At 43.6% G+C, this 26775-nt stretch overlaps 1 protein-coding gene across 1 annotated transcript in view; it reads right to left on the reverse strand.

Moving 5' to 3' along the window:
• Nucleotides 1-24489, reverse strand: part of LOC124038485 (fatty acid desaturase 6-like) — a 30385-nt gene extending 5896 nt beyond the window's left edge. The window contains exons 1-5 of the mRNA XM_046354428.1: nt 23883-24489; nt 19792-19958; nt 18710-18890; nt 8920-9107; nt 8191-8370 (exon numbers count right to left, since the gene is read on the reverse strand). Coding sequence (XP_046210384.1) covers nt 8191-8370; nt 8920-9107; nt 18710-18890; nt 19792-19958; nt 23883-24204 — 1038 coding nt within the window. The 5' untranslated portion in view covers nt 24205-24489. The remainder of the gene's footprint in view (nt 1-8190; nt 8371-8919; nt 9108-18709; nt 18891-19791; nt 19959-23882) is intronic.
• Between the last annotated feature and the right edge of the window lie 2286 nt (nt 24490-26775).

Here is a 26775-nt window from a genome sequence, read left to right on the forward strand (position 1 = left end):
AAAATAGATGGCATCATGAGGGATGGAAAATGATGGGGATATATTGAAGCAAAATCTCAAGACATCAGTCAGGAAGTTAAAGCTTGGTCGCAAATGGGTCTTCCAACTGAACAATGAACCCAAGCAAACGTCCAAAGTTGTGGCAAAATGGCTTTAGGAGAACAAAGTCAAGGTATTGGAGTGGCCATCACAAAACCCTGACCTCAATCCTATAGAACATTTGTGGGCAGAACTGAAAAAGTGTGTGCGAGCAAAGAGGCCTACAGACCTGACTCAGTTACACCAGCTCTGTCAGGAGGAATGGGCCAAAATTCACCAAACTTATTGTGGGAAGCTTGTGGAAGGCTACCAAAAATGTTTGACCCAAGTGAAACAATTTAAAGATAATGCTACCAAGTACTAATTGAGTGTATGTAAACTTCTGACCCACTGGGAATGTGATGAAAGAAATCAAATCTGAAATAAATCATTCTCTCTATTATTCTGACATTTCCCATTCTTAAAATAAATTGGTGATCCTAACTTACCTAAGACAGGGAATTTTTACGAGGATTAAATGTCAGGAATTGTGAAACTGAGTTTAAAAGTATTTGGCTAAGGTGTATGTAAACTTCCGATTTCAACTGTTTTCAGTGGGGAGAACAAGTATTTGACACACTGCCGATTTTGCAGGTTTCCCTGCATACAAATCATGTAGAGGTCTGTAATTTTTATCATAGGTACACTTCAACTGTGAGAGACAGAATCTAAAACAAAAATCAAGAAAATCACATTGTATGCTTTTTAAGTAATTAATTAGCATTTTATTGCATGGCATAAGTATTTGATCACCTACCAACCAGTAAGAATTCCAGCTCTCATAGACCTGTTAGTTTTTCTTTAAGAAGCTCTCCTGTTCTCCACTCATTACCTGTATTAACTGCAACTGTTTGAACTCGTTACCTGTATAAAAGACACCTGTCCACACACTCAATCAAACAGACTCCAACCTCTCCACAATGGCCAAGACCAGAGAGCTGTGTAAGGACATCAGGGTTAAAATTGTAGACCTGCACAAGGCTGGGATGGGCTACATGACAATAGGCAAGCAGCTTGGTGAGAAGGCAACAACTGTTTAGCGCAATTATTAGAAAATGGAAGAAGTTCAAGATGACGGTCAATCACCCTCGGAAAGTAGGAAAACCTGCAAAATCGGCAGTGTGTCAAATACTTCTTCTCCCCACTGTATATACACTACTGTTTAAAAGTTTTACAACACTTACTCATTCAAGGGTTTTTCTTCATTTTTATATTTTCTAAATTGTAGAATAATAATGAAGACATCAGAGTATGAATAAACACATATTGAATCATGTAGTAACCAAAGAAGTGGTTAAACCCTAAGAGGTTTTAACATCAACGCGGCTGTAGTGGAGCGGTCACTTGTTGAATTCGGTGCATGTGACAAATAAAGATTGATTTGAAAAGTTAATTAGAGTTACCAGCCTCAGAAATTGCAGCCCAAATAACTGCTTCACAGAGTTAAAGTAATATACACATCTCAACATCAACTGTTCAGATGAAACTGTGCGAATCAGGCCTTCATGGTTGAATTGCTGCAAAGAAACCACTGCTAAAGGACACCAAGAAGAAGAGACTTGCTTGGGCCAAGAAACATTAGACCGGTGGAAGTCTGTCCTTTGGTCTGATGAATCCAAATTTTTGATATTTGGATCCAACCGCCCTGTCTCACAAAGACGTGGGTGAACAGATGAGCTCTGTATGTGTAGTTCCCACCGTAAAGCATGGAGGAGGAGGTGTTATGGTGTGGGTGTGTGGGGGTGCTTTCTTGGTGACACTGTATATGGTTAATTTACAATTCAAGGCACACTTAACCAGCATGGCTACCACAGCATTCTGCAGTGATACGCCATCCCTTCTGGTTTGGGCTTAGTAGGACTATCATTTGTTTTTTTACAGGACAATGACCCAACACACCTCCAGGCTGTGTAAGTACTATTTGAACAAGAATGGATGGAGTGCTGCATCAGATGACCAGGCCTCCACAATCGCTCAACCGAATTGAGATAGTTTGGGATGAGTCGGACACAGAGTGAAGGAAAAGCAGCCAACAAGTGCTCAGCATATGTGGGAACTCCTTCACGACTGTTGGAAAAGCATCCCAGGTGAAGCTGGTTGAGAGAATACAAGAGTGTGCAAAGCTGTTATCAAGGCAAAGGGTGGCTATTTACATTTACATTTAAGTCATTTAGCAGACGCTCTTATCCAGAGCGACATACAAATTGGTGCATTGACCTTATGACATCCAGTGGAACAGTCACTTTACAATAGTGCATCTAAAACTTAAGGGGGGTGAGAGGGATTACTTATCCTATCCTAGGTATTCCTTAAAGAGGTGGGGTTTCAGGTGTCTCCGGAAGGTGGTGATTGACTCCGCTGTCCTGGCGTCGTGAGGGAGTTTGTTCCACCATTGGGGGCCAGGGCAGCGAACAGTTTTGACTGGGCTGAGCGGGAGCTGTACTTCCTCAGTGGTAGGGAGGCGAGCAGGCCAGAGGTGGATGAACGCAGTGCCCTTGTTTGGGTGTAGGGCCTGATCAGAGCCTGGAGGTACTGAGGTGCCGTTCCCCTCACAGCTCCGTAGGCAAGCACCATGGTCTTGTAGCGGATGCGAGCTTCAACTGGAAGCCAGTGGAGAGAACGGAGGAGCGGGGTGACGTGAGAGAACTTGGGAAGGTTGAACACCAGACGGGCTGCGGCGTTCTGGATGAGTTGAAGGGGTTTAATGGCACAGGCAGGGAGCCCAGCCAACAGCGAGTTGCAGTAATCCAGACGGGAGATGACAAGTGCCTGGATTAGGACCTGCGCCGCTTCCTGTGTGAGGCAGGGTCGTACTCTGCGGATGTTGTAGAGCATGAACCTACAGGAACGGGCCACCGCCTTGATGTTGGTTGAGAACGACAGGGTGTTGTCCAGGATCACGCCAAGGTTCTTGGCGCTCTGGGAGGAGGACACAATGGAGTTGTCAACCGTGATGGCGAGATCATGGAACGGGCAGTCCTTCCCCGGGAGGAAGAGCAGCTCCGTCTTGCCGAGGTTCAGCTTGAGGTGGTGATCCGTCATCCACACTGATATGTCTGCCAGACATGCAGAGATGCGATTCGCCAACTGGTCATCAGAAGGGGGAAAGGAGAAGATTAATTGTGTGTCGTCTGCATAGCAATGATAAGAGAGACCATGTGAGGTTATGACAGAGCCAAGTGACTTTGTGTATAGCGAGAATAGGAGAGGGCCAAGAACAGAGCCCTGGGGGACACCAGTGGTGAGAGCGCGTGGTGAGGAGACAGATTCTCGCCACGCCACCTGGTAGGAGCGACCTGTCAGGTAGGACGCAATCCAAGCGTGGGCCGCGCCGGAGATGCCCAACTCGGAGAGGGTGGAGAGGAGGATCTGATCTATTTGAAGAATCTCAAATATAAAATATATTTTGCAGCCCTCTTAGGGCTGCAGCCCTGTACAGGGATCAACATCAGCGGAAATCGGTGGAAATTTCAGTGTGACAACTAATAGTACTCGATACAACTCAAACTTTCATTAAAACACACATGCAGGGTACTCAATTAAAGCTACACTCGTTGTGAATCTAGCCAACATGTCAGATTTTTTAAATGTTTTTCGGCGAAAGCATGAGAAGCTATTATCTGATAGCATGCAACCCCCCGAAATACCCAAAGGGGACGTAAACCGAATAATTAGCGTAGCCGGCGCTACACAAAACGCAGAAATAAAATATAAAACATTCATTACCTTTGATGAGCTTCTTTGTTGGCACTCCTATATGTCCCTTAAACATCACAATTGGGTATTTTTTTTATTAAATCCGTCCATGTATACCCAAAATGTCCATTTTATGAAGCCCATCTGATCAGGAAAAAATTGCTTTCAAAAACACGTCATTTTTTTATTAAAAAAGTTGCCTATAAACTTTGACAAAACACTTCAAACTACTTTTGTAATCCAACTTTAAGTATTAGTAAACGTTAATAATCGATCACGGAGCGATCTGTATTCGTTAGCAGCAAGTCTTGAAATCATGGTCCATATTCTCCCTTTCATAACTTCCTCTGGTGTACCCAAAGACAGGAAGTGCCTATTCCTCATCTAACCAAGGATAAACTTCAGGCCAATTGCCAGTACTGGCGACATCGTGTGGAAGCTGTAGGCATTGTAAACTGGACGCTATCTATTTTCCCTTGCCATAGACAATACAGAGACTGGCGGAGGTATATTTTTGTTTTGTTTTTTGTGAACAGTTTGTGAAAATTTGCAGCCTCCTTAACAGGTTGGTCCTATTCGGCCCATCTTTTCCTGTAGTCCACAATCAGCTCCTCTGTCTTGCTCACATTGAGGGAGAGGTTGTTGTCCTGGCACCACACTAACAGTTCTCTGACCTCCTCCCTATGGGCTGTCTCATTGTTGTCGGAGATCAGGCCTACCGCTGTTGTGTCATCAGGAAACGAGTGTAGCTTTAATTGAGTACCACGCATGTGTGTTTTAATGAAAGTTTGAGTTGTATCGAGTACTATTAGTTGTCACACTGAAATTTCCACCGATTTCCGCTGATGTTGATCCCTGTACAGGGCTGTAGCCCTAAGAGGTGTTGGAGTCCTGTTTGGCCACGCAGTCATGGGTGAACAAAGAGTTCAGCAGGGGACTAAGTACACACCCCTGAGGGGTCCCAGTGTTGAGGATCAGCATGGCATACACGTTGTTGCCAACCCTTACCACCTGGGGGCGGCCCGTCAGGAAGTCCAGCAGAATCCAGTTTCAGAGGGAGGTGTTTAGTCCCAGGGTCCTTAGCTTAGTAATGAGCTTCGTGGGCACTATGGTGTTGAACGCTGAGCTGTGGTAAATGAACAGCATTCTCACATAGGTGTTCCTTTTGTGTACCTAATGATGAAAATTACAGGCCTCTCATCTTTTTAAGTGGGAGAACTTGCACAATTGGTGGCTGACTAAATACTTTTTTTGCCCCACTGTACATGCTAAAATCGCCACTGTGCAGCACCCACTGAAAAAAAAAATGTTTCTAGATTTTTTCACAAAAGTAGTGCACTGGGCCTTTCATAGTCCTATGTTAGTAGACCTATATAGCCGTCTGCAACTGGGAGAAAACATTTTTTTCCAGCACCCCCAACTACTTAACGCGGCTATGTCGCTGTCAGCTGGCTACCGTAAAAAAAAGTTCCAATCTAATGAAACATTTGTTACATAAAATAGACTTTTAGCCGATATACTGTGTTATCCTATGAAGTGGACGTTATGTTGCACACACACTCGTCTTTCTCTCTCATTTTAGTAGATATATTTTGCCATAATTATCTGATCACACGATGCAACGAGAATACAGTCAGAGGGAAGATGGATAATGTTGATTGGCAGGTGAATTATGCCCAATGGGGTTGCAGTGGCAGGCAGGATTAGGTTGGCTCCTTTCCTCCTTGCTTGGCAGAGGTTTCATAAAAGGTACAATTGCGAACCCGCTTACACTAAACAAAAATATAAATGCAACATGTAAAGTGTTAGTCCCATGTTTCATACGCTGAAATAAAAGATCCCCAACATTTTCCATACATACAACATTTTGGCTCGAATTTGTTTAAGCACGGCACCATGTCGCAAGGATCTGTACACAAATCCTGGAAGCTGACATGTCTGGTGAGCATGCCCTGCATACTCACCAGACATGTCACCCATTGAGCTTGTTTGGAATGCTCTGGATTGACATGTTTGACAGCGTGTTCGAGTTCCAGCCAATATCCAGCAACTTCTGACAGCCATTGAAGAGGAGTGGGACAACATTCCAAAGGCCATACCCAACAGCCTGATAAACTGTATGTGAAGGAGATGTGTTGCACTGCATGAGGCAAACGCTGGTCACACCAGATACTGACTGTTTTTTTTCTGATCCAGGTCCCTACTTACTTTTTAAAGGTATCTGTATTCCCAGCCATGTGAAATCCATAGACTAAGACCTAATGTATTTATTTCAATTGACTGATTTCCTTATGAACTGTAACTCAGTATAGTATTTCCGCTGTGACAGAACGTTTATATTTATGTCGTACATTTGTGTTATTCCACAAAGTTCTATCTAGCACTACAGTGAGTGGGGGATTGTATAACTCTGTGACGTAGCTCTCCCTCTCGCTCTACCTCACTCTCCCTGTGAGAGAGGTACGCACTTTGACACAGTCCAACAATGAGTCAGAGGAGTTTAGGAACACAGACACATTTTCAATAGTGTGCAACTGCAGCCGCAATTCGGGGCGCTCCTGCATGTGGGTTTTCCTTCATCTGCAAGAACACCCCCCCCCCCCCATCGAGCATCCCATTGGGTCTTTCATGAACAACCCCCCCCCCTCCGAACGCCACCTACTGTACTGAAGCGCCCCTCCCAGCTTAAATACTGACCAATGGAAATATCAAGTGGGGTTCTACATGCAGGAATGCCCCAAATTGCAGGCCACAATTGCTCCCTTCTCCACATTTTTACACTTTCCATTATTCACCTTTAAGCTCACCCAAATTACAAAATTACAATGTCATAGTTCATAGACTGCTTAAGTGTAAGGAAACCAATATGTAATTAGGGTGAATTATCCCTTTAAATGGATCAAAATAACCTAACCAGAAATATATTTCATGTCAACTCCTCATTGGTAAACATTTAAAAAATTGATAGAATTATATAGATATTATGTATATATTAGTAATGTGCGTATACAATTATAATTACTTGATCGATTGAAAACAAAGTTTGCATTCAATTTTAATGCATCACCTCCAGTAACTGGAATTTGAGCAATTACAACACAATTCCAGTTTTAAAATTCCACTCCGGGGATGTTTTTATTTTCCAATTAAAATTCAGTCTAAATTCCAAATCAATTTCAATTCCATTCCTATGATGGTTTTCTTCTTCAATTCCAATTCAATAAATATTCAGACAGTCTAAATTCCAATTCCATTCCAAGGATGGTTCTTGTTAAATTCAAATGTACAATTTTAAATCAAATTTAAGAAATTAAGAAGTCTAAATTCTAATTACACACCCCCCCCCCAAAAAAAGTAGATTGCTGCAATTCCAATAAAATGTTCCACTTCCTGCTTGAATTCTAGCATTTAATTTGGAATTAGAAATATAATTTGAATTAACCCCAACCCTGGTGGTCTGTATTGTACCTTAAGACACGTTGTACGTTGAGATACACATTGTCTGCATTGTACCTTGAGATACACATTGTCTGCATTGTACCTTGAGATACACATTGCCTGCATTGTACCTTGAGATACACATTGTCTGCATTGTACCTTGAGATACACATTGTCTGCATTGTACCTTGAGATACACATTGTCTGCATTGTACCTTGAGATACACATTGTCTGCATTGTACCTTGAGATACACATTGTCTGCATTGTACCTTGAGATACACATTGTCTGCATTGTACCTTGAGATGCACATTGTCTGCATTGTACCTTGAGATACACATTGTCTGCATTGTACCTTGAGATACACATTGTTTGCATTGTACCTTGAGATACATGTTGTATTGTATTGAGGTGCACGTTGTCTGCATTGTACCTTGAGATACATGTTGTCTGCATTGTACCTTGAGATACATGTTGTATTGTATTGAGGTGCACGTTGTCTGCATTGTACCTTGAGACACATGTTGTCTGCATTGTACCTTGAGATACATACATGTTGTATTGTATTGAGGTGCACGTTGTCTGCATTGTACCTTGAGATACATGTTGTCTGCATTGTACCTTGAGATACATGTTGTATTGTATTGAGGTGCACGTTGTCTGCATTGTACCTTGAGACACATGTTGTCTGCATTGTACCTTGAGATACATGTTGTATTGTATTGAGGTGCACGTTGTCTGCATTGTACCTTGAGATACATGTTGTCTACATTGTACCTTGAGATACATGTTGTATTGTATTGAGGTGCACGTTGTCTGCATTGTACCTTGAGATACATGTTGTCTGCATTGTACCTTGAGATACATATTGTATTGAGGTGCACGTTGTCTGCATTGTACCTTGAGATACATGTTGTCTGCATTGTACCTTGAGATACATATTGTATTGTATTGAGGTGCACGTTGTCTGCATTGTACCTTGAGACACATGTTGTCCGAGAGGAAGGGGAACAGGTGGTGTTCCACGTGACAGTTGATGAGGGAGTGTCCGAAGATCCAGTCCAGCAGGGGGTTCCGAGGAAGGTTCAGAACCCCGTGGGTCATCTGGTAAATCCTCTTGGGCCGACGGGTCGGGGAGAACATAGGCAGGCCGATGTGCTGTACAGAACAGGAGAGAACGGTTTAATGGAAAGGTGTGAGGGGGTGTGTGTGAGCCCCCACTGATTCACTGAACGGAAAGATACCCAGAGAGAAACTGTTGGCATGATTTTGCTGCCCTGGACACTTTTACAATGTAGTAGAAGATGAGATGCAGAGTCGAGCATAATCTGTCTGCGGGATGTCTACCCAAAGACAGATGTTATTCTATCTCTATGGACCCACCATTCAGTTAAATGCCTCTACAATGGTCTTAACAGTACATGGTCAAATTCACATGTGCATTAATACACACTTGTATATATGTGAAATAGGACCAAATACAAGCAGGCACCCACAGTGGGAGTACCGGGGAGGATGGAGACAAGACTGCTGCCATCAATAGTAACAAAAATGGAGAAACAACATATTGGAGATGTTTTTTCCTTCATAACTGGTGCTCCCTACTAGCCAAATAATACCAGCCAAATCGTTACCCATTGATTATATACCTTGCTGAGGGTGCGTGTGTGTGCTTGCCTGAATCAATGTGTGTATATGCTTTCTCACTTGGAAGATGTTAACGTGTATGTAGGGCAGGGAGAACATAGCCCTGCAGAGCAGCATACAGAGGAGGGTCCTGTAAAGACACTGGAAACCAGAGACATGGATCAACAGCCAGTACTGAGCGTACAACCCCAGGAACACCATCAGGACTGTCCTCAGGGCCTGGCCCATTGAGTGCTCCTTCAGCTGACCTATAACAGAGGGACACAGACAACTCAGTTAGATACAGTCACAGTAGGGGACAGACACAGTCAGTTACAACACACCACAGGAGGTGTGTGTGGCACCTTAATCGGGGAGGACGAGCTCATGGTAAAGACTGTAGCGGTATTAGTGGAATGTATCAAATACATTAAACCCATGGTCTCCCGGTGTTGAAGACATTTGGGATAGGTAATTCCTAAGTGAAGAAAAATCTACTTGGTACAACATGAAAAAAAGGGTTGCATATACACTGTGTACAAAACATTAAGAACACCTGCTCTTTTCCATGACATAGATTGACCAGGTGAATCCAGGTCCCTTATTGATGTCACTTGTTAAATACACTTAAATCAGTGTAGATTTTGTATTTGTATTTATTATGGATCCCCATTAGCTACTGCCAAAACAGCAGCTACTCTTCCTGGGGTCAAACAATAGTAAGTTTCTACAAATTTAAAAACATTACAATACATTCACAGATTTCACAACTCACTGTGTGCCCTCAGGCGCCTCCACCTCTACCACATATCTAGTGTGTGTGTGTGTGTGTGTGTGTGTTCCAATGTTTGTGTTGCTTCACAGTCCCCGCTGTTCCATAAGGTGTGTTTTATCTGTTTTTTAAATCTAATTTTATTGCTTGCGTCAGTTACTTGATGTGGAATAGAGCTCCATGTAATCATGGCTCTATGTAGTACTGTGTGCCTCCCATAATCTGTTCTGGACTTGGGGACTGTGAAGAGACCTCTTGTGGCATGTCCTAGTGGCCGAAGACTTTAATACAGGGAAACTTAAATCAGTTCTACCTAATTTCCATCAACATGTTAAATGTGCAACCAGAAAGAAAAAAAATCTAGATCACCTGTACTCCACACACAGACCCGTACAAAGCTCTCCCTTCATTTGGTCAATCCGAACACAATTATATCCTCCTGATTCCTGCTTACAAGCAAACAATAAAGCAGGAAGCACCAGTGACTATAAAAAAAATGGTTAGATGAAGCTGTTGCTTAACTACAGGACTGTTTTGCTATCATGTTCCGGGATTCATGAAACATGTTCCGGGATTCTTCCGATGGCATTGAGGAGTACACCACATCAGTCACTGTCTTTATCAATAAACGCATTGAGGACGTTGTCCCCACTGTGAGTGTACGTACATACCCGAACCAGAAGCCATGGATTAAAGGCAACATTCACACTGAGCTAAAGGGTAGAGCTGCTGCATTCAAGGTGTGGGATTCTAACCCGGAAGCTTATAAAATATCCTGCTATGCCCCCCGACCAACCATCAAACAGGCAAAGGGTCAATACAGGACTACACCGGCTCCGACGCTCGTCTTACGTGGCAGGGCTTGCAAACTATTACAGACTACAAAGGGAAGCACAGCCGCGAGCTGCCTAGTGACACGAGCCTACCAGACGAGCTAAATCACTTCTATGCTCACTAAATCAATTCTATGCTCAAGCTAAACTGAGGCATTCATGAGAGTATCAGCTGTTCCGGACGACTGTGTGATCACGCTCTCCATAGCCAATGTGAGTAAGACCTTTAAATAGGTCAACATTCACAAGGCTGCGGGGCCAGATGGATTACCAGGGCATGTGCTGACCAACTGGCAGGTGTCTTCACTGACATTTTCAACATGTCCCTGATTGAGTCAGTAATACCAACATGTTTCAAGCAGACCACCATAGTCCCTGCGCCCAACACGAAGGCAACCTGCCTAAATGACTACAGACCCGTAGCACTCACGTCCGTAGCCATGAAGTGCTTTGAAAGGCTGGTAATGGCTCACATCAACACCAGTATTCCAGAAACCTTAGACCCACTCCAATTTGCATACCGCCCAAACAGATCCACAGATGATGTAATCTGATGCAATCTGATGCAATTGCACTCCACACTGCCCTTTCCCACCTGGACAAAATAAACACTTATATGAGAATGCTATTTATTGACTACAGCTCAGCGTTCAACACCATAGTACCCTTAAAGCTCAAATCAAATCAAATGTTATTGGTCACATGCAAATGGTAAGCAGATGTTAATGCGAGTGTAGTGAAATGCTTGTGCTTCTTGTTCTGACCATGCAGTAATATCTAACAAGTAATCTAACAGTTTCACAACAACTGCCTTATACACACACAAGTGTAAAGGAATGAATAAGAATATGTACATATAAATATATGGATGAGCGATGGCCGAACGGCACAGGCAAGATGCAGTAGAGAGATGGTATAGAGTACAGTATATACATATGATATGAGATGAGTAATGTAGGGTATGTAAACATTATATAAAGTGACATTGTTTAAAGTAACTAGTGATACATTTATTACATCCAATTTTTAAGTATTAAAGTGGCTAGAGATTTGAGTCAGTATGTTGGCAGAAGCCACTCAATGTTAGTGATAGCTGTTAACAGTCTAATGGCCTTGAAATAGAAGCTGTTGTTCAGTCTCTCGGTCCCAGCTTTGATGCACCTGTACTGACCTCGCCTTCTGGATGATAGCGGGGTGAACAGGCAGTGGCTCCGGTGGTTGTTGTCCTTGATTATCTTTTATGCCTTCCTGTGACATCGGGTGGTTTAGGTGTCTTGGAGGGCAGGTCCTTAGATCATCACTAGCTAAGGATCCTGGGACTAAACACCTCCCTCTGTAACTGGATCCTGGACTTCCTGACGGGCCGCCCCCAGGTGGTGAAGGAAGGTAGCAACACATCTGTAACTCTGATCCTCAACACTGGAGCCCCCCAGGGGTGCATGCTCAGTCCCCTCCTGTACTCCTTGTTCACCCACGACTGCATGGCCAGGCACGACTCCAACACAATCATTAAGTTTGCAGATGACACAATAGTGGTAGGCCTGATCACCAATCCCGAGTCAGCCTATAGAGAGGAGGTCAGAGACCGGGCCGCGTGGTGCCAGAACAACAACCTATCCCTCAATGTAACCAAGACTAAGGAGACGATTGTGCAATACAGGAAAAGGAGGACCGAGCACATCCCCATTCTCATCGACGGGGCTGTAATGGAGCAGGTTGAGAGCTTCAAGTTCCTTGGTGTCCACATCACCAACAAACTAGAATGGTCCCAACACACCAAGACAGTCATGAAGAGGGCACGACAAAGCCTATTCCCCATCAGGAAACTAAAAAGATTTGGCATGGGTCCTCAGATCCTCAAAAGGTTCTACAGCTGCAACATTGAGAGCATCCTGACTGGTTGCATCACTGCCTGGTGCGGCAATTGCTCCAACTCCGACCGCAAGGCACTACAGAGGGTAGTGCGTACAGCCCAGTACATCACTGGGGCTAAGCTGCCTGCCATCCAGGACCTCTACACCAGGCGGTGTCAGAGGAAGGCCTTAAAAATGGTCAAAGACCCCAGCCACCCCAGTCATAGACTGTTCTCTCTACTACCGCATGGCAAGCGGTACCAGAGTGCCAAGTCTAAGACAAAAAGGCTTCTCAACAGTTTTTACCCCCAAGCCATAAGACTCCTGAACAGGTAATCAAATGGCTACCCGGACTGTTTGCATTGTGTGCCTCCCCCCCAACCCCCATTTTACGCTGCTGCTACTCTCTGTTTATCATATATACATAGTCACTTTAACTATACAGTTATGTACATACTACCTCAATTAGCCCGACCAACCAGAGTTCCCGCACATTAGCTAACCAGGCTATCTGCATTGTGTCCCGCCACCCACCATCCGCCAACCCCTCTTTTACGCTACTGCTACTCTCTGTTTATCATATATGCATAGTCATTTTAATCATATCTACATGTACATACTACCTCAATCAGCCTGTCTAACCGGTGCCTGTATATAGCCTCGCTACTGTTATAGCCTCGCTACTGTTATAGCCTCGCTACTGTTATAGCCTCGCTACTGTGTATAGCCTCGCTACTGTTATTTTTCACTGTCTTTTAACTGTTGTTTTTATTTATTTACTTACCTATTGTTCACATAATACCTTTTTTGCACTGTTGGCTAGAGCCTGTAAGCAAGCATTTCACTGTTAGATCTATACCCGTTGTATTCGGCGCACGTGACAGATAAACTTTGATTTGATGAAGTCAATCTCTCCTCCACGTTCAGAAGGATTTTTGAGCCTTGAGACAATTGAGACATGGATTGTGTATGTGTGCCATTCAGAGGGTGAATGGCAAGACAAAATATTTAAGTGCCTTTGAACGGGGTACACCGGTTTGTGTCAAACTGCAACACTGTTGGGTTTTTCATGCTCAACAGTTCCCCGTATGTATCAAGAATGGTCCACCACCGAAAGGACATCCAGCCAGCTTGACACAACAGTGGGAAGCATTGGAGTCAACAAGCGTGAGCATCCCTGTGAAATGCTTTCAACACCTTGAGTCCATGCCCAGACAAATTGAGGCTGTTCTGAGGGCAAAAGATTGGGGTGCAACTCCATATTACAAAGGTGTTCCTAATGTATTGTATTAGTTTATATGTTCTTTATTAGGTTTAACCAAAGGGGAAAAGTAAGTTGAGTGTTGAAAGAAATATGGGTTGCAACTTGAAGTATACAGGTAACTGCCAAAATAATGAACACTTGAGTAAATGAGGAATACAAAGTATATTGAATGCAGATACTTCCACAGAGTTTTGGTTCTTGAATTAATTAAGCAATAAACATCCCATCATGCTTAGGGACATGTATAAAAATGCTGGACACACCATTATTTTGGCCATTCATTTTGCTTCCATAGCTAAGCCCCCATAGGATTTTTTTTTGTACCTTTATTTAACTAGGCAAGTCAGTTGAAAATAAGAATTTGTTCTTAATGACAGCCTAGGAACAGTGGGTTAACTGCCTGTTCAGGGGCAGAACGACAGATTTGTACCTTGTCAACTCAGGGATTTGAACTTGCAACCTTTCAGTTACTAGTCCAACGCTCTAACCACTAGCCTACCCTGCCGCCCAGATGACAGGACACGAATGGTCACTGAATATTTTGATGAGCATGGCAACGATGTAAGCCATGTGCCATGGGCATCTCAGTCACCAGATCTCAACCCAATTGAACACTGGCAAGTAGTTATGGGGAAATTAAGCTTCCTGAAGCATTGAGTGTTTCCTGCCAATTGTGTCTGACATTGGTTCATTACTGCAGGCCTTGATCAACATGTTGTACACTAGAGGCACCTGCTGGTCAAAATCATTTAGAACAGCAAAGTTATTATAGATGACGTTGCACACACAGGAGCACCTGCGCAGGGTAGCCTTTTTATCTTCTACCAAAACCAATAGCAAACTAATTGGGTGAAAAACTGCTTACACCTCAATCACACACAGCGTCATTGCATTATGGTACATCAGAAGTACATTCATTTCCAATTGAATGCTACGTTTCCCTTGCAGCAATGCATTGCAGAGGCAGTTGTAGCACGTTCTGTGCAGCGGCATGTATTCATGGATGCCAAGCGAAGCCAGGCTTCTTCAAAAAAAAAATACCAATAAAAAATGATTTATTTCATCTCTGAATGTATCACACCGGAGAAAGAAAAACAGCACCCCTTTGTCTCTGGATGTGTAGGCCTTCTATCTGATGCGGTCTGGTCATAAAGAGTATGACATTTTTGCCTCATAGGTAATGAATGCAAGGAAAGCCAGTGAGCATATGACCTCCCTTGAAATAAATTTTTCAAATAAAATAATAGCCAATCTGCGTTGAGCTAAACTGAGTGAGCTCAACTGTGAATGGTCCTGGTGTATCAAAAAAAGTGTTCAGGGAAGCTTCAGAGAAATACGTCATCGATAGAAACATCTTGTTGTTTTGTTGTCCTCTGGTAGCTCGCTAGCTAAAATTGGCCCTATCCTAAATTAGCCACGGATGGAGGTAGGGATTTGGACTTGTGATTTTACTTACATTTGAAGTCAGAGGTTTACATGCACTTAGGTTGGAGTCATTAAAACTTGTTTTACAACCACTCCACAAATTCCTTGTTAACAAACTATAGTTTTGGCAAGTCGGTTAGGACATCTACTTTGTGCATGACACAAGTCATTTTTCCAACAATTGTTTTCAGACAGATTATTTCACTTATAATTCACTGTATCACAATTCCAGTGGGTCAGAAGTTTACATACATTAAGTTGACTGTGCCTTTAAACAGCTTGGAAAATTCCAGAAAATTATGTCATGGCTTTAGAAGCTTCTGATAGGCTAATTGACATCAGTTGACCTGTGGATGTATTTCAAGGCCTACCTTCAAACTCAGTGCCTCTTTGCTTGACATCATGGGAAAATCAAAATAAATCAGTCAAGACCTCAGAAACAAAATTGCAGACCTCCACAAGTCTGCTTCATCCTTGGGAGCAATTTCCAAATGCCTGAAGGTACCAAGTTAATCTGTACAAACAATAGTACGCAAGTATAAACACCATGGGACCATGCAGCCGTCATACCGCTCAGGAAGGAGACGTGTTCTGTTACCAGGAGATGAACGTACTTTGTTGGAGGAAACCAGTACAAAAGTATCTATATCCACAGTAAAACGAGTCCTATATCGACATAACCTGTTTAGGCCGCTCAACAAGTAAGAAGCCACTCCTCCAAAACCGCCTTGGCGTCCCCAGTGATTTTACCCACGCACTGCTACTGGTTCTGTGTGGTGCATGTGTTTTTCTGCCTTGGCTTCCCCAGTGATTTTACCCACGCACCGCTACTGGTTCTGTGTGGTGCGTGTGTTTTTCTGCCTTGGCTTCCCCAGTGATTTTACCCACGCACCGCTACTGGTTCTGTGTGGTGCATGTGTTTTTCTGCCTTGGCTTCCCCAGTGATTTTACCCACGCACCGCTACTGGTTCTGTGTGGTGCATGTGTTTTTCGGCCTTGGCTTCCCCAGTGATTTTACCCACGCACCGCTACTGGTTCTGTGTGGTGCATGTGTTTTTCTGCCTTGGCTTCCCCAGTGATTTTACCCACGCACTGCTACTGGTTCTGTGTGGTGCATGTGTTTTTCTGCCTTGGCTTCCCCAGTGATTTTACCCACACACTGCTACTGGTTCTGTGTGGTGCGTGTGTTTTTCTGCCTTGGCTTCTCCAGTGATTTTACCCACGCACTGCTACTGGTTCTGTGTGGTGCGTGTGTTGGATTTATCAAACAAATTGTATGTGTAGACAGATTTACAGAAACGGCAGCAGAAGGTGAATGTTTAGCTTTTGTTGCACACATATTCAGATAAGGCTGCGTACCATTTTGCACAATGACCTTGTAGGTGTGATCGAGACGTTAGCTATTTCGATGTAGGCCTCGGAGCTCCAGTATAAAACGTAACATCACTACTTATGGGAGATTCTGGAGCGGCGCCTGAGACAGCATTTTTCCAACACCATCAACAAAACACCAAATGATTTCTATGTGGAAGAATAGTGCTGCATCCCTACAATAAAGTTTCAGAGTCTTGTAGAATCTACAGTATGCTAAGGAATATAGAAGCTGGTCTGGTTCGTGGTGGCCCAATGCCCTATTAAAACACTTTATGTTGGTGTTCCAACATAAATGTTTCATTTGTTTTGTAATTTACCTGTAGGTTTGTTAATAATCAAATATAACATTTGGCGTAGAATCATATATTTGCTTTCAACAAATGTCTTTTTTTTTCAATTGAGAAAACCTAATTAATTATTGGAAGTATAAAAATACTTATGGAAGTATTTTTAAAGATGACCCTGAGAGTAATTTTTTACAGTGCAGTAAGATACAATTATGGACAGGGACAGAGACAGAGAAACAAAAACACATACAGAAACAAGAGAGAGAAAGAAAGAGGAACAGATACAGACAGACAGTTCCACCATCACAGCTTGGAGTGAAGAAATCAATCCAAATTAGAAGGTACCATACGTCTGAACAATACCCACGTTATTTTGTCAGCCATGTACACATGATTAGCTAACGCAAACACATGTACTGTATACAGTACCTTCAGAAAGTATTTAGACCCCTTGACTTTTTCCACATTTTATTACATTACAGCTTTATTAAAAAATGATTAAATCAAAAAAATACTCAGCAATCTACACACAATACTCCATAATGACAAAGCGAAAACAGGTTTTTAGAAACTTTTGCAAATGTATTAAAAACAAAAGAAGACCTTATTTACGTAATTATTCAGACCCTCCGCTATGAGACTCGGAATTTAACTCAGGTGCATCCTGTTTCTATTGATCATCCCTGAGATGTTTCTACAACTTGATTGTAGTCCACCTGTGGTAAATTCAGTTTATTGGACATGATTTGGAAAGGCACACACCTGTCTATATAATGTCCCACAGTTGACAGTGAATGTCGGAGCAAAAACCAAGTCATGAGGTCAAAGGAATTGTCCGTAGAGCTCTGAGACAGGCTTGTGTCGAGGCACAGATCTGGGAAAGGGTACCAAAAAACGTCTGTAGCATTGAAGGTCCCCAAGAACACAGTGGCCTCCATCATTCATAAATGGAAGAAGTTTGGAACCACCAAGACTCCTCCTTGAGTTGGCCGCCCTGCCAAACTGAGCAATCTGGGGAGAAGGGCCTTGGTCAGGGAGGTGGACAGGGAGGAGTTCCTCTGTGGAGATGGGAGAACCTTCCAGAAGGACAACCATCTCTGCAGCACTTCACCAATCAGGCCTTTATGGTAAAGTAACCCGAATGAAACCACTCCTCAGTAAAAGGCACATGACAGCCCGCATGGAGTTTGCTAAAATGCAACTAAATACTCTCAGACCATGAGAAACATGATTCTCTGGTCTGATGAAACCGAGATTGAACTCTTTGGCCTGAATGCCATGCGTAACGTCTGGAGGAAACCTGGCACCATCCCTACGGTGAAGCATGTTGGTGGAAGCATCATGCTGTGGGGGTGTTTTTCAGCGGCAGAGACTGGGCGACTAGTCAGGATTGAGGCAAAGATGAACGGAGCAAAGTACAGAAAGATCCTTGATGAAAACGTGCTCAAGACCTCAGACTGGGCCATGGTTCACCTTCCAACAGGACAACAACCCTAAGTACACAGCCAAGACAACGCAGGAGTGGTTTCCGGACAAGTCTATGAATGTCCTTGATTGACCCAGTCAGAGCCTATGCTTGAACCCGAACGAACGCACATCTCTGGAGAGACCTGAAAATAGCTGTGTAGCAACACTCTCTATCCAACCTGACTGAGCTTGAGAGGATCTGCAGAAAAGAATGGGAGAAACAAATACAGGTGTGCCAAGCTTGTAGCATCATACCTAATAAGACTCAAAACTGTAATCGCTGCCAAAGGAGCTTCGACAAAGTACTGAGTAAGGGTCCGAATAGTTATGTAAATGTGACATTTATGTTTTTATTATTTTATAAATTAGCAAAAAAAATGCTTTGTCATTATAGGATATTGTTTGTAGATTGATAACCTGAAAAACATTTGGAAAACGTCAAGGGGTCTGAATACTTTCCGAAAGCACTGTATCAACATGTTCATGTTTCAAAACAACAGCAACATAACAGAGACAGGGCATTATGTATCTTAGATAGTGAACAGGTAGACACTACCCCTGGAAAAACATACACACAGACTCTGGCTGTGCCTTACCTAGTGCCACCAGAGGAGTGATAACAGGTACAGCCAGGGGGGCAATGAACAGGTATACACCCCGGGGCAGGTAGGGTATCTTCCAGGTGCTGGAGTCACCCAGGCCGATCACGTTGGTGTGGGCATGGTGCATCTTAATGTGGCTTGTTACACCTGCCCTTGCTGTGAAAGACCCACACACCTGTACAGACAGACAGACAGACAGACAGACAGACAGACAGACAGACAGACAGACAGACAGACAGACAGACAGACAGACAGACAGACAGACAGACAGACAGACAGACAGACAGACAGACAGACAGACAGACAGACAGACAGACAGACAGACAGACAGACAGACAGACAGACAGACAGACAGACAGACTTGTGATCAAGATGTGTGATGAAACAACACTAGAAAATGCAAAGACAAACATGTTTATATTTTCATAGAGCACTATGGAAGAGAATGGCACAGACATGGGGCTCGATATCCAGACAAGCGTGTCATGAACATAGATACTTGACACGTGAGTGACTGCGTGAGTGACTGATAGCTGAATGACTAGCTTGAAAAAACTGGCCAAATTAAGGACAAAGTCCAGCAGTTATGTTATTATATTTTAGTAGACACTCTTATCCAGAGCGATTTACAGGGGCAATTGGAGTTAAGTGCCTAGCTCAGGTGCATATTGACAGATTTTTCATGTGGTTGTCAAGGGGAATCAATCCAGCGACCATTTTGTTTCTGGCCCAGCGCTCCTAAACGCTAGGCTACCTGCCTCCCTCATCTGTAATATAATATCTGGTGAAAAGATAAAATGTTGGGTCAATGAACAAAAGTAACCCAAATTCAAGAGAGATTAAACCCAGCTTGATTTGGCTATTGTGGCTGAATTCATTGATGAAGCTTTGGCTAACAGGAAGTTCTCTCTCTCTCTCTCCATCCCTCCCTCCCTCAACAATCCTCTCTCTCTCTCTCTCTCTCTCTCTCTCTCTCTCTCTCTCTCTCTCTCTCTCTCTCTCTCTCTCTCTCTCTCTCTCTCTCTCTCTCTCTCTCTCTCTCTCTCTCTCTCTCTCTCTCTCTCTCTCTCTCTTACCTCTATGAAAAACACAGCCCAGACATCGGCCCAGGTAGGGGACTCGCTCAGCGATCCGTGACTTGCCAGATGGGTGCCCTTGATGGTGATGACAGCATGGGACACGCCCATCAGCACCATGCCCAGGACAAACACCAGGGCCTGGGACGAACCAAGCAGCAGGAATGCTGGAGGAGAGAGGGAGAGGGGAGATGGGGTTAAGGAGAGGGGGAGATGGGGTTGAGGAAACAAGGAGATGAGGAGAGAGGGATAAGGGCAAGGGGAGGGAATAGGAGTCAAACAAAGGATAGCAAGTTAACATGTTGTTCTAAATGCAAATACTCCACAATATGGAGAGTAGCTTAGATCTTTAGAATACATATGTTAGCATAAATATGTTAGCATTTGCCATGGTCCCAGATCTGTTTGTGCGGTCTTGCCAACTCCTATGGTCATTGTCTTGCCAAACAATAGACAATGTTCCACTCTACTCTACACCTGCCATTTGAAACACATTCTAGAACAGGTTACTTGAACATTCTGTACTGCAGTCAAGCAAGTGGATGTTCCTGATCTTTTTCATGTGGTGGACCGTGTTTGGCCAGATGACTGACATCTGCAACTTTTCAAGGAAGTTAGGAACCAATATACACAGGCAGTTAGGAAAGCTAGCTTTTTCACACAACAATTTGCATCCTGTAGCACAAACTCCAAAAGGTTCTGGGACACTGTAAAATTAATGGAGAATAAGAGTACCTTCTCCCAGCTGCCCACTGACTGAGGCTAGGAAACACTGTCACCACCGATAAATCCATGATACTTGAGAATTTCAATAAGCCTTTTTCTACGGCTGGCCATGCTTTCCACCTGGCTACCCCTACCCGGGTCAACAATCACCACATTCTTATGTGAAACCTTGGTTTCTCAAATGACTGCCTCGCCTGGTTCACCAACTACTTCCTAGACAGTGTTCAGTGTGTCAAATCGGAGTGCCTGTTGTCTGGACCTCTGGCAGTCTCTATGGGGGTACCACAGGGTTCAATTCTCGGGCCGACTCTTTTCTCTGTATACATCAATGATGTCGCTCTTGCTGCTGGTGATTCTCTGATCCACCTCTAAGATGATGTCACCATTTTGTATACTTCTGGCCCTTCTTTGGACACTGTGTTAACTCACCACCAGATGAGCTTCAATGCCATTCAACTCTCCTTCTGTGGCCTCCAACTGCTCTTCAATTCAGGTAAAAATAAATGCATGCTCTTCAACCGATCGCTGCCCACACCTGCCCATCCGTCCAGTAAACTCTCCTTCCAGACTCACATTAAGCATCTCCAATCCAAAATTAAATATAGAATCGGCTTCCTATTTCGCAAAACAAAGCATCCTTCACTCATGCTGAAAAACATACCCTCGTAAAACTGACTATCCTACCAATCCTCGACTTCGGCGACGTCATTTACAAAATAGCCTCCAACACTCTACTCAGCAAATTGGATGCAGTCTATCACAGTGCCATCCGTTTTGTCACCAAAGCCCCATACAGTGGGGCAAAAAAGTATTTAGTCAGCCACCAATTGTGCAAGTTCTCCCACTTAAAAAGATGAGAGAGGCCTGTCATTTTCATCATAGGTACACTTCAACTATGACAGACAAAATGAGGGGAAAAAATCCAGAAAATCACATTGTAGGATTTTTTATGAATGTATTTGCAAATTATGGTGGAAAATAAGTATTTGGTCAATAACAAAAGTTTAACAGAGTTAATGCCTAAACTTAACCTTAAACACTTGGAAATTTGACGTTTGGAACAAATTTGAAATTTGACCTTTGAGGAACATGGATGAACATCTCATTCTGACGTGAGACTGTGAGAGCTGGTAGGTTTTATGGCTGTGTTCACAGTGTTGGATGACCTCCCTCCCTCCCCAGAACACAGTCAACAAACAGTCTGTTATCTGGGAGCCCGACCATGCCAGGCCGCCTCCCTACTGCGGTACCAAGGTGTGGGTTACAGCACTGAAAGGAGATGCTCAGATGAAGGAGGGTAACTGGATCGCTACTTGGGAGGTGTTGGGATGGGAGGGGGTACATGTTGTGAGGGAGGGGTACAGGTTATCATCACAGGTATAGGTTGCTCCTGCAAAGTTGTCATGCCAACATGAGAAAGAACTAGGAACAATATCTAAATAATGGACCTAGAAGACTACAAAGTGACTTACACTAAAATGATTCAACTATGTATTCTTTGCAGTAGTTTCATGCATGCACTCTGGAATACATGACAAATGCATACAACCACAATGGGCTTCACCTGGACTATGCCTCTCTTGGAGCGGGGGATCTTTGGTTAGGTGATATTGCCAATCTATTTCTAACACGGCAAAATCTGTCTGGCGCTAATGTTCCACTTTTCCCCACCTCCTATTTCGAAGAGCATCATTGGGAGGCGATAAGTTACAAGGTCAGTCATACACCATGTTGACAGTAATACACCCCCAGGGCAGTATTGGACTGTCCAGTGTTGACAGAGAATTAGTAGCACAGAGAAGAGTGCTACTAAAATGCTACGTGCCATTGTAAATAGCAGAAACAGAAATGTGGCCCTTTACTGGCTGATCTTTGTGTTTTGAGCTAAGTGTTTTTATTGATCTGCCCTCTTGTCCAGGTCTCTATTGTTAAATAGGTAGTCTGACCTCAATGGGACCTCCTGGATGAATAAAGGTTCAATAAAGACATCTGAAATAGGTATTGGAGAGCATGTAAAGCAATGTTCTAATCGTAAATATAACAGCATTTAGAATCTAAAGACTTTGATTTCCAAATATAATCAAACAATGAACCTTGATGGGTGTGTTAACAAGCTGCCAAATTAAGCATAGCCTCTGGTGACATACCAGTCACACTGACATAGAAAGAGGTCACAGACTCAGATAGGACAAGGGAGTATCAGACATCAAGCATGTGTGTGGTGTGTGTGCAGCCTTGTTGAAATCAGTATTTAATTGAGGCCATGTACTGGTCTACTTATACATTAGAACAAGTATATTTCTGCTCTGTCCCTGTCTAAACATCAAGTTCCAGGTTAGTGCTCAAGATCTAATACTGGCACAATGGATTAATAACATAATGTCCTGTGTATTTAGAACAAATCTGCATGTTACACGTTATGTGGTAAAGCTATACAAACATATTCTTCAGACTGAATCCTGCTCTCATTATTGATCCCATCGTTCAATCTGGTTTAACCAGGCTAATAGCCAGTGAGAAAAACTGGTTTAACCAGGCTAATAGCCAGTGAGAGAAACTGGTTTAACCAGGCTAATACCAAGTGAGAAAGACTGATTTAACCAGGCTAATCCCCAGTGAGAAAGACTGGTTTAACCAGGCTAATCCCCAGTGAGAAAGACTGGTTTAACCAGGCTAATACCCATTGAGAAATACTGGTTTAATCAGGCTAATACCAAGTGAGAGAAACTGGTTGAAAAGACTTAATTTCAACCAATTTTGCCATTGTTAGACATGTGTCTTACCTGGGGGTAGGGTGAACTGAATGTGTTAACCTCATTTTATAAACATATAATAACATATACTGTATTACCTACCTTTAAAACAACATAATATAATACTATTATGCCATGTAGCAGACACTTTTATCGAAAGCGACTTAGTCATGCATATATTTCCAAATGGGCGGCCTCAGCGACAATTGAAACCCATGATTCTGGCGTTGCCAGCGCCAAGCTCTACCATCTGAGCTACAGAGGACCACTATAAAGTGTGAGACAGGTGTATGTATTGTGGTGTGCAGGTAGATGTCTTACCTGGAGGTAGGATGAACAGAATGTGGTAAACCTACACTATATAAACATGTAATAGCATACCATATGTTGGCCTTGATAAGGACTATAAGGTGTGTGAAACGTGTATGAAGTGTGTGAGACGAGATTATGAAGTGTGTGTGAGACAAGTTTATGAAGTGTGTGAGACGGGTTTATGAAGTGTGTGATGCGGGTTTATGAAGTGTATGATATGGGTGTATGAAGTGTGTGAGGCGGGTTTATGAAGTATGTGATATAGGTGTATGAAGTGTGTAAGACGGGTGTATAGATTACCTGGGGGTAGCAGGAGAAAGGAGAGGGCCAGGATAGTGATGTCGATGCCTCTCCGCTCCCACCAACTACTCTCCTTCACTGTCTTCTGAACCAGACGGGTCAGCTCCATCATCAGCGACTCTTTATCCGTCCCCTCCATCCCCTTTCCCCCTCCGTTCATCATCTCTCCATTCTTCTTCTCTTTCCCTGTGGACATGTCCTGTTTGGAGTTACCGGTGTTCTTTTGGAACAAGGCCTCTCTACCCTCCCACGGTTTAACATCTGTGTCTCTTCCTCCTCCCACGCTCTGTTCTTCCCTCCACTCCTTTGGTACATTCTGCATGTCAGCTCCTTTTGTGCCTCCCTCCTGACCGACAACAAACTAAAATAAAAGTGGCTGCTCGGTGTGTCCAGCGGCTGTACGGACAGACTCATAGGCAGCGTCCAGACTCTGAGAAAATCAGCCTGCACATTGTACCCTGAACACAAAGGGTCTGGACTGATGTTAGCATGGCAGGGTGCAAAGTTTTATTGGCAGTTTTATCCAGTTGCTCAGCTGGAGAAGCAATTCTGCTGATCTGTCTCTCTTTCCTCAACGGAGCCTTTCATGCATACCTCATGTCCCTCCCCTGCTGTCCTTGTTTCCCCTCACTTCTCCCATTGCTGTTGTAACCTTGGCAGAGGTCCTGGGAAAGGAGGAGTGGGGGAAGGAGGAGGAGTGCGGGGAAAGGGGGTCTAAGTCAAGAGAGGATTTGCAGCCCCGGCTTAGTACTCACTGTGTCAGTTATTTCTTGTTGCTAAGGGAGAGATACACACTAATGAGAGGTGGCTAAGTTAGAAAAAAAAGAAAGAAAGAAAGAAAGAAAGAAAGAAAGAAAGAAAGAAAGAAAGGAGTAGACAAGTGTTTTAATGCGCAGTTGGCCAGAGTTTTGAGCGGGCCAGGTGCCATGTTGGCTGCAGTGCTCTTAATGAGGTAGGCGAAATAGGAGGACTGGAGGTATCTTGAGTGGACTGGACTACCACTACAACTGTTCAGCAGTGTTGCAGGGTAGTGTTCAATTGGGCCCACCAGCAAAACTTTTTGCAACGGTAAAGGAAATGATCGGTTTTCTAAATTGGACAGGTATGACCTCCCCATTTTAAAATGTTTTCACTCTAATAAAACATGACCCAGGGGACATAGGAGCACAATGCTATCAGACAGACCTTCATTTGTCTACCCAGGGGACATTTTTATTTATTTAACTAGGCAAGTCAGTTAAGAACTAATTCTTATTTACAATGACGGCCTACACCAGCCAAACTCAGATGACACTGGACCAATTGTGCGCTGCTCTATGGGACACCCAATCACAGCCAGTTGTGATACAGCTTGGATTCGAACCAGGGTGTCTGTAGTGACACCTCAAGCACTGACTGGTCTAAGACACTCAAGCAGTGTCTTAGACCGCTGCACCACTCAGGAGCACTCGGCTATCAGAAAGACCTTAATTCGTCCCTCTACAGTCGTGGCCAAAGGTTTTGAGAATGATACAAATATTAATTTCCACAAAGTTTGCTGCTTCAGTGTCTTTAGATATTTTTGCCAGATGTTACTATGGAATACTGACATATAATTACAAGCATTTCATAAGTGTCAAAGGCTTTTATTGACAATTTCATGAAGTAGATGCAGAGTTAATATTTGCAGTGTTGACCCTTCTTTTTCAAGACCTCTACAATCCGCCCTGGCATGCTGTCAATTAACTTCTAGGCCACATCCTGACTGATGGCAGCCCATTCTTGCATAATCAATGCTTGGAGTTTGTCAGAATTTTATGGAGTTTTGTTTGTCCACCCTCCTCTTGAGGATTGACCACAAGTTTTCAATGGGATTAAGGTCTGGGGAGTTTCCTGACCCAAAATATTGAACCCAAAATATTGATATTTTGTTCCCTGAGCCACTTAGTTATCACTTTTGCCTTATGGCAAGGTGCTCCATCATGCTGGAAAAGGCATTGTTCGTCACCAAACTGTGGAGAAGTTGCTCTCGGAGGATGTGTTGGTACCATTCTTTATTCATGGCTGTGTTCTTAGGCAAAATTGTGAGAGAGCCCACTCCCTTGGCTGAGAAGCAACCCCACACATGAATGGTCTCTGTTAGCATGACACAGGACTGATGGTAGGGCTCACCTTGTCTTCTACAGACAAGCTTTTTTCCGGATGACCCAAACAATCGGAAAGGGGATTCATCAGAGAAAATTACTTTTTAATTACCCAGTCCTCAGCAGTCCAATCCCTGTACATTTTGCAGAATATCAGCCTGTCAGACTGTCCCTGTTGTTTTTCCTGTAGAAGTGGCTTCCTTGCTGCCCTTCTTGACACCAGGCCATCCTCCAAAAGTCTTCGCCTCACTGTGCATGCAGATGCACTCACACCTGCCTGCTGGCATTCCTGAGCAAGCTCTGCACTGGTGGTACCCCAATCCCTCAGCTGAATCAACTTTAGGAGACGGTCCTGGCGCTTGCTGGACTTTCTTGGGTGCCCTGAAGCCTTCTTCACAACAATTTAACTGCTCTCCTTGAAGTTCTTGATGATCTGATAAATGGTTGATTTAGGTGCAATCTTACTGGTAGCAATATCCTTGCCTGTGAAGCACTTTTTGTGCAAAGCAATGATGACGGAACATGTTTCCTTGCAGATAACCATGGTTGAGAGAGGAAGAACAATGATTCCAAGCACCACCCTCCTTTTGAAGCTTCCAGTCTATTATTCGAACTCAATCAGCATGACAGAGTGGTCTCCAGGCTTGTCCTCATCAACAATCACACCTGTATTAACGAGAGAATCACTGACATGTCAGCTGGTCCTTTTGTGGCAGGGCTGAAATGCAGTGGAAATGTTTTTTGGGGATTCAGTTCATTTGCATGGCAAA

The sequence above is a fragment of the Oncorhynchus gorbuscha genome, linkage group LG06 (genome assembly GCF_021184085.1).
Source record: "Oncorhynchus gorbuscha isolate QuinsamMale2020 ecotype Even-year linkage group LG06, OgorEven_v1.0, whole genome shotgun sequence".
Classification (NCBI taxonomy): domain Eukaryota; kingdom Metazoa; phylum Chordata; class Actinopteri; order Salmoniformes; family Salmonidae; genus Oncorhynchus; species Oncorhynchus gorbuscha.